The sequence below is a fragment of the Austrofundulus limnaeus genome, unplaced genomic scaffold (genome assembly GCF_001266775.1).
Source record: "Austrofundulus limnaeus strain Quisiro unplaced genomic scaffold, Austrofundulus_limnaeus-1.0 Scaffold296, whole genome shotgun sequence".
Lineage (NCBI taxonomy): Eukaryota > Metazoa > Chordata > Actinopteri > Cyprinodontiformes > Rivulidae > Austrofundulus > Austrofundulus limnaeus.
This window is the reverse complement of record NW_013952698.1, coordinates 159044-168080: the sequence shown is the minus strand read 5'-3', so window position 1 is coordinate 168080 and position 9037 is coordinate 159044. Positions and strand designations below refer to the sequence as shown.

The window sequence follows — 9037 nt, the reverse complement described above, 5'->3', positions numbered from 1 at the left end:
AACTTTTATTAACCAAACCTGTGAGAAGTACTCAAAGATGTGATTGAGTTTTTTCTGCCAAAAAAAAAAAAAAAAAACAGACAAATCTACAGATTACATAAGTAGGAGGAGAGTTTTAGTTGAGCATTAATTCTGTCATCTTTCGCCTCTGCCAAAGGAGGGGGAGAGCTCCTGGTTGAGGGTGGGGGATGGGTGGGAGGATTTACTACCCTGATAGTTATCCTATAGTGACAGTTCTGATGACATCTGTGACCCTGCACAGAGGCATCACGAACCGGCAATTTCCGCCCACAATCCCCACCCATCAGGGGAGGAGGGATGCTGCTCAAATCTCTCTGCAAATGAGGACATCACTGTTCCCTGATGAGAACTGGAACAAACAGCATGTGGGGCGTTTGAACAGGATTTCCAATTCTGAGCAGGAAAATGGAAAAGCTGCTGAGAACTGCTTAAAACTTTGACAGATCCGAATTGTTGATGTGAAATCTGTGGACATTAAATGGCATAAGTTGATTTTTTCCCCCTTTTTAACATTTTTTTTTCCTTCACAGATGTGTCTGAGTTGTTTAAAATAGTTTTTGTTCATCTTCTAAAACTGGCAAATTCCAAGAAGAAAACTTTGGACAGAGTCAAAATGAAGTTTCAAAATTTAGGCACGCGATGCACGTTCGTCGAACTTCTACACTTTTACTTTTGGATATTTTTGAGCAGACTGTGACGAATCCCTTGCGTACTTTTGGCACCATGCCTTATCATGATGAGGAATACCCAGATCAGCCTCTCTGGCAGTCGGTGCTGCTTTTCTGCTGCAAAGGCATGATTGAAGGGATCATGGTCATCCTCTTCTTCTGGCTCCTGGTGCAGGTCCTCTTCACCAAACAATTAGAAGGTATGTTCTTATAGATTAAGATATGAAGATGTAAGAAAAAGATCAGCTGTCTCTGCAGTCAGGGAAAAAATGGATCAGAAATTACCATCAGCACATGCCAAAAAATGTTTGTAAATACTTTCTTTGCTTTGAACAGCGAAAACACAACAGTTTTAGTTCGGAACATCTAAGTGACATCTAAAATGTTGATAAGAAATTGGCAGAGCATGGCCACCCCAATAAAAATTTCTGGAGGCGCCACTGCTTTAGATGTTTAAATAACAATTTGCTTCTTCAGCATCAGTGAAATTTCTAAATGAACATTTATGAATGTTATTCTGTGTTTACGGACATTTTACTGTTTACTAAACTTTAATTTTTAGTGCTAATTTCACCCAGTTTAGCCTAATCACCTGCACAGATGCTAATCAGGCATCTTTTTTATTCGAAAAAGTTTTAGATATCTTCACAAAACCACGGTCAATTAAAAATCTACCATCTTAGTTTTAGCAAAAAAAAAAAAAAAAAAAAAGAGAACAGTGTCATTCTGCTGCAAATTTGCTTCCATTTCCTTCAGTATATTCCCATGAAATTTACCTTTTATAAAGCTAGAAAATACCTTTAGAACTAGGAAACAAAAAAGGAAATTATAAATGGATAACGATCATCAAAGCCTCAGTTTATGACACATTTGTCACAGATTGAGGATTTTGTAAAGCATCTATTTTAATCATAGATCAACAGGTGCACATAGCAGGGATTATTTCAGTATTATTTTTCTCAGTGAACACAATCAGTTTAATGACAGATTTACACCTGGCTACAGAAAACATGATGCAGACTTTGTTAAATAAATAAATAATAAATAAATAAATAAACAAACAAACAAATTAGAAGCAGGAAGGTGCCACCTTAACAATTGTGGCAAGATAATGTTTTTTTTTTTTTTGCAAGAGTTTAAGTTTAGTATACTGTATCAGCAACTTTCTAACATCTTAACTTGGGTCATTTATCACAGAAAAACTCAGTCAAAATTCTCAGGTAAAATTAAACACACATCACAACTCATGAAGTTGTGGAACATCCTGCCAGTAGTCCTAGAAAACACCCTGAACAGGTCTCCAGTCCATTACAGGGACACACAAAGACAAATTCACACTACTCAGACCTATATATACAATTTAGAGTTACCAATTATTTTAACAGATGGTCTCATACAGTATTTGGGTTTAGAGATAAATTTGTTTCCATTTTGTTAAAAGTACTGTTAGAGATGTTAGAGTGTTTTAAGTATTAGCTGAGGTCTGTTGCTCTTTGGTTAGCAATAGCCTTGCCTCATCTGACCTCGGGGTCAACATGCCAGGACGTGCATGCCATCTGTCTACTACTTGGGAAAACTTTCACACGATGGCGTCATTCGACGTAAAGTTGTCTGCAAGGATCAGGGAGAAAGTTCCAGAAAGAGGCAAAATTCAAACCTCAAGTTTTTAAATCAAAGTCAAAAGCGCTGCAGGTGCTAAAAATTGAAGAAGTCAAGTCAAAAACGTAAAGGTATGACAAAGAGTTGAATAAAGAACAATAATAACCTGAGACTCAAATTATGTTGAGATAAAGTAACCCAGGATGTGTATGAACAGAAAATGAGAAGCAGGTGTGACAAAAAACATAAAAATAGAAGCAACTGAAGCAAACCAAGATATAAATTTAGATAATTTAAGTACTAAGTTTTTGATAACTTCATGCAGTAATTTCACAAAAGTTTTAGTTGTATTTAGTTAATTTTAAGAATGGGCAAGAGCATTAATTTTTATTTATTTTTTCCTAATTTGATACCTGAGGGTACTGCTATTGTACTTTTTTTTCTTTTCGCCATGTGCATGAAAGCTGATAAAACAAACCTCTGAAGTATTTCTCTTTTTATTTCTACAGTCCATCTTCAGATTCTTCTTCTGGTTGGCCTCACTGTCTTTTGCCTCACTTTGATCCTGGGTTGTATAATCTGCTGCACAAAAAGCCAGATATGCTCAGGAGAAGACAAGGCTTCTGTCACATCAGCACAGGCTCCTGTAGAACCCGTGACCCCTGCTCAGAACCGGCTGTCCACAGGAACAACCACCGCATCCAGGCAGCTATACGTGGAGCTGGAGGGAGACCCGTCAGAGTACCCCTCCACGTTTACCAGCCCGGCCCCTTCTCAGGAGGAGTTTCTCCCTGGGCTGTTTTCTGATCGAGCTCAGCCCGCCTGTGAAGAAAACCAACAGGCAACGTCGTGTTTCTCCCCTCGCCGCTTTAGCTCACCGCTGCAAACGGCACCTCTTTACAAACCCATGCACCCCAGTCGAGCGTCCCTGCCCTCTTTGCCCAAACTGGGACTGTTGACCAAAACATGCAAAGCTCTGCAGAAGCGTTCCTCTGCCACTGAAGACAACAGACCATATAATGAACACAGCAGACTCAACAGGCACAGGATGAGCTCTGCATTTATGCCTGAAAACTCAATTCCACTGGTTCCACTGAACTATGGCTCCAACGCAGTCTCCAAACAGCTGTTTTCATCCAAACCCTGCCTCCATTTTACCATGGCCTTCTCTGCAGACCAGCAGACTTTGGCAGTCACTGTCTTAAACCTCACTGGGATGCCTCAGGGACTGGAGGGTTTGACCGTACTGGGCAGCCTGCCACCTCTGCACACCAGTCCGACTCCGGCAGCGTTTCGGAGCGGCCTCGGCCACAAATCCGAAGGCCTGGTGCTGTTCTTGAACGTGAGCTCTGAGGAGGAGCTCCAGACTTGTGAACTTCGATTAGCTGTAAATGAGCAGAGAACACACAGGGCTGAAGGCTCCACTTTGGGTGAAGTGGAGGTCAAATGTGGGGGAAGAGACTGGAGACCGGAGCATCCGGTTCACCTCGTGAAAGAGCTCACCCACAAAAACCTGACAGCTGAACAGGGATCTGTGAGCAGGTGGTGATGTCTGAAGTACCATGCTGACTTGTAGATGACACTTGATTTTTCTGTCAATGCACTTTATTCCTATCAACAAATAGGCCAGTGGTCATCTTCATAAGTTTTTCTAACCCACTTATATCCATGGAGTAAATGTTAACATGTTGAGTCTTTAAACAAAACAGAAAGTTTGTGTTCCAGTTTGAAAACTTCTTTCATCTCTCTTTCTTTTCAATCATTAGGTTTCTTGCTAATTGGTTAGGTTTAAACTTAAGCTTTTTTTTAGTACTGGGACACTCAAATCAACAGTAATGTTATTTACAAGATGCAGATTTGTTAGCTGATATATGCAACACATAACCCTGAGATTATAAATGGCTCCTACTAGTTCATATTTATAGTAAAAATTAGCTTCACATGCAGTGAATCAAGTTCATCTTTGGTTAGGAGATTTTTCTGTGTTTTATTGTGAACAGAGTTATTAAGGGCAGGGGTTTTTGTCTGTTTTCACACTCCACAGCTTAGAAAATAATTAAAATCACACACACACATGCAAAAAAACATGTTCTAAACTTTCCAAAACTGCAAAGTCTCATGACTTACTTTTAGTCAGCGTTTTTGTCTTGTTTCTCTTAAAGCTGACATATCTAGCTTAAAAATCTTTCTTTTTCACATTTAAACTATTCAGTTGGGGTCTATATAAAGTGGAACTGCAACGATTTGACCTGGTTTCATTGCAACTCCTCAAGCCCCTCTTTCACCCCTCCTGAGGTGTGTCTCAGATCAACTCGTTTTGATGCTGTCTCTTTAAATCCAAATGACTTGTTTAATGGAAAAATAACTTCTCTCACTTTCACATGCTTCCCAAAGCTATGAGTCACTGACCCCTTTTTACTGACTCATATTTCACCCAGGTTTATGACGCCATTGTTTATTGTTTATCTCCTGTTGACTTTATTGTTTTATGACTTCATTCTGTTCTCATTAATATAAGGTATTTTACCATCAGGCTAGGATGTGGTGGAGATAACCACCCCTGCTAGGGACAGTTTTCCAAACGTTTTCTTCTTGTCTGTTTAGATAATCATGCAGATATCGGGTATAAGAGGAGGCTCTCAGCCCCTGCCTCTTTAGCACAGATGCTGTTCAGACCTGTGTTACACTTTTGTGCCTTGCAGCTGCAATAAAACTCAGATGAACAAGTCTACAAAGTGCCTTTTTATTTTATTTTCACCTGTTTCTGTCCTTGTTAAAATTAAGATTTCCACAACAAATTGCTTCACACTCTACCCCTCTCCTTCCAAAGCAATCTCTTTTTCATTTCCGACTATGTAGTGGCACAGAAACTTTTTATTTACAAATTAATTAAAAGATGTCACCAACAGAAGACTTGTCCATCCAGCCTTACATGTTGGAACCAGAGTCTGAGCTGGAGGAGAATGAAAACCACCAAATTATAAGCCCAGAACGTTTTTAGCAGTTCTGTCACAAATACTGTGATGTCATAGTTCATAAAACATAATAGAGAATAAAGAAGACTGAAAAGGTTGAAAAATATGAGCCAAAAAGAATATAAATACAGTATATCTATGCCTCTTGAATGGTTAGGAACCTTTTTATACTTTCTTTTATTGTGTGTGTTTTTATCTTCTTTTTTATGCTAAATGGACCTTGAGTCTGTAATAAAGTCTGCCTGTCTATCTATCTATCTATCTATCTATCTATCTATCTATCTATCTATCTATCTATCTATCTATCTATCTATCTATCTATCTATCTATCTATCACAAGGAGAAACTAAATTCAAATTATCTGCACTCCTGGAGACTCCAAGTTCACAACAAAATTTATTTAATGACTAAAAAGTGGATTTTGCATATGTCCCCTTCAGGGAGTGTCAGACACAGGTGTACCGAGACGACCCGGGCAGCAGCTTTAACCTTTAATTTTTCTTTTAGTTCTTTCTTTATGTCTCATACAATTCATACATCAAATTTGGAGGTATTTTTAAGCTTAGACTTTTACAAAGCTGATATTAGAATTTGGGTATTCACACTTTTCAAAATTCATTGAGAATTTTCCTAATTGTTATTCCTGAGCTGTAGTCTCATTCACACCTGACTGTAATTTGTCATCAGTTCACTTGTCTTTCGCTCCTGGTTCTGTTAAGTTCACTGTTTTTTTTTTTCCTGTTGTGGTTTTCATTTTTTCTTGTTCTTTATCAAAGAGTCTACTTGCTCCTGGGCCGGTGTCCCTAATGCCTGGGACTGGATTTACACCCTCATGACGGTCCCAAGGCAAACATTTGTGACTAGACATCATTTTATTGTGCCTGTGAGCACAAACATTTAGTTTGACTGCAGAGCTGGAGGTCGAGCATTACAATCTGAGTTCAACACATGGAATAATTTCTTAGCTGAAATGCTCTGATGTAAGGGGCAAAATGAAAAAAAGAAAAAAGAAAACGACCATGCTTTTTATTTTGTATCATGTTTATTAATTTTTCACTATGCAATCCACAGCTGCATGCTGACTGAGATCCTCTTTCTGCCCTTTGACCTTTCACCCAGTCGCTGCCGAGCTTGAGCTCCCAGGATGCACTGGTGTGTCAGGGGCTTAGCTGATTTACATTGAGCTTCAGTATCAGGCTCTGAACCACTGCATCAAAACCACCATCATCAGAGCCGAGAACCTTGACTACCTCACTCACACATCATCATCATCATCATCGTCATTGTCATCATCATCGTCATCATCATCGCCATCATTGTCAGCAGCAGCAGCAGCAGCAGCAGCAGCAGGTAAAACCAGTATGATACACTGCATGTAGAAACATAACATAACTGTGTGTGTGGGGAAACTAGGCTTTGCTTCTCTGGGACAGAGGTAAAACATTTCCCCATGTTTGCTTTTAATGTTAAAGGGATTAGGTGCTGTCTTACTGGAGCTGAATGCAGCAGGAGATGATCTCTTTTTGTAATGACACTGTAGATTATTTCTTTGCTATTTACACTCCTCAGGAAATTGTTTCAGTCTCCATGCATGGGAACTCTGAGCTGACGTTTTTATTGTGTGTTCGCATTTGACAGTCTAAAAGTTGAGCCTGCGTGTAGAAATATAAGGTTTGCCTTATTTCACACAATAAAATGGATTTTTTTGTTTTGTTTTGCATTAGGTTCTGAAAGTATTTGTTCAAAAACTTTGACAATCCTGTGCTTTTAGAAAACATTTTTTGCTTGGTTTCATATTTAACTTATTACAGTTTTCTCTGATTGAATCGAACAATAAAACCTGACACATTGTTGTAACTAGAAACATTTTTGAAAGAAAATGGTTTGTCATTTTACTAAACTGGCAAGTTTCTAAATCAGCATTTATATCACATTTATATCACCCACTGGTAAATGTGATACATGTCTGTCTGTCTGTTTTTTAGCAAAATATCTAATGACCTATAGATTTTCATGAAACATTCAGAAAATAATAATTGAACGGTCATTTACTACTTATTAACTTGTGGGATTCAACACAGTTCAAATACCTTATCAAACAAAATTGGCTACACAACCAAAATGTTTGGACACATCCTGACGTTCAATGTCTTTAATCTGAAGACTATAAGACTACGAAAAAACACATGTAAGGGATCATGTAGCAAACCTAAAGTGCCAAACAAATCAAAATATGCCTCAGATTGTAGACGACTCAAAGCAGGCACCCCTTACTTTAACCACAGACTGCACACTCTTGGTATTCTTTGGAACTCCTTCAAGACTGTAGGAAAGCAGTTCCAGGTGATTACAGAACCTCATGAAGCTGATTGAAAGACAGAAGTGTTCACAGCTGCAATAAAAACAAAAGGTGCCACACTGAACAATGCAAAATCCAAAGCATGTTCTGGTCTGTTCAGCACCTCCAAGTTCACTACATGGCTCCTTCTAGATGACCCCAGTACCACCCCACAACGTAGGAAAAACATTAAATGATAGTGTAAATCAGTCAGTTTCACAGATAAAGTTAACATTTGGTATGCCAGTATCTTCAACACAGATTGGACAATTTTCTGTGCATTTAAAATGTTTGACCAGACGGCTAGAACTCCTTCATTTCCCAGATAATCCTAGCTTGAATCACAGATATGGAAAGAAGTGGGCGGTGTTCAGCTCCTTCACATAATTGTTCAGTAGCTGCTGTGGGTCTGAGAAGAAGGCGCTGCAAAGAGTGATTAAATCTGCTCAGAAAATCACAAAAGGAAGCCTACATATTTAGAGGACATTAGCAGCAGCAGATCCAGGATCCCCCCCGCCCCCCCCCACCAGCTGTTCTTCTTCCCCTCAGGCCGAGGCTGCACAGCCTGAAAACCCACACAGCCGCACTGAATGATGATACACAATAAACTAAACTAAAGTTTTGACATGTTCCCATGCTCCTGTGCAAAAATTACCAGTCAGTGATCAACCTGCACCACAAGGGAGTTTTAATCAGCAGCAGAGAAACGTCTCGAGAGTCCTGCACCATCTGCAATGCTTCCTTCCTGTTCCACTTTCCTCCAGGTGTCATCAGTCAGCTGCTCGTCCTGCTCGAGGTTCTTATTGTGCAGGTAATGGTTTCAGTCAAGCTTCAACTTTCCAATGGCTTCCTGTTTGACTCAAACACTTTGGCACAGAGGAGTTCATGGTCGACTAAAATCTGCAGGTCGTGTTGATGCAAAACGAGCCCAAATCATCAGATCTCCTCCACCATGCTGACCATGTGGGTTCAGTTCATTAAAGCTGATAGGCTTTTTGTTTTAATCCAAACATGCTGCTGCTGTGCTTTATGGCCAAAGATCATTGTCCTAGATTTATAGTTTGTTCAGATGAACGTTTACTAAATAGTCATGATATGAAGATATTTATTCTTTTTTGAGATGGAGCTCTCTGTTTTTTGCTTTTTCAGTTTTTCGCTGAGTCTGAACTCAGCTGATCTCACTATTGGAAACATTTGCATTTTTCTAACCTTACATTAACTGTTTAAATCCACCTGAGAGATAGATTATAAAACATGTTTAGGACAGTGTGTGTTTGTCTTTTTTTTTCCATGTGTAAAACTCTTAAATTTAAGAGGTCTAACATGACTGTAAAATCACTGAAGAGATTTACAGAGAAGATTGATTTGATTTGATTTATTTATTTGACAGGAAAAGATTATTAAAAATCAAGCCTGACTCAGCATAATTGCTGTTT

General features: G+C 39.0%; 1 protein-coding gene across 1 annotated transcript; it reads left to right on the top strand.

The window, feature by feature from the left end:
* The first annotated feature begins 218 nt into the window (after positions 1 to 218).
* On the top strand, positions 219 to 5013 carry syt18b (synaptotagmin XVIIIb). The gene is made up of 2 exons (XM_014021496.1): positions 219 to 889; positions 2798 to 5013. Exons 1-2 carry the CDS (start codon positions 661 to 663, stop codon positions 3835 to 3837), a joined length of 1269 nt encoding a protein of 422 aa, XP_013876950.1. The 5' UTR covers positions 219 to 660; the 3' UTR covers positions 3838 to 5013.
* Positions 5014 to 9037: the final 4024 nt, after the last annotated feature.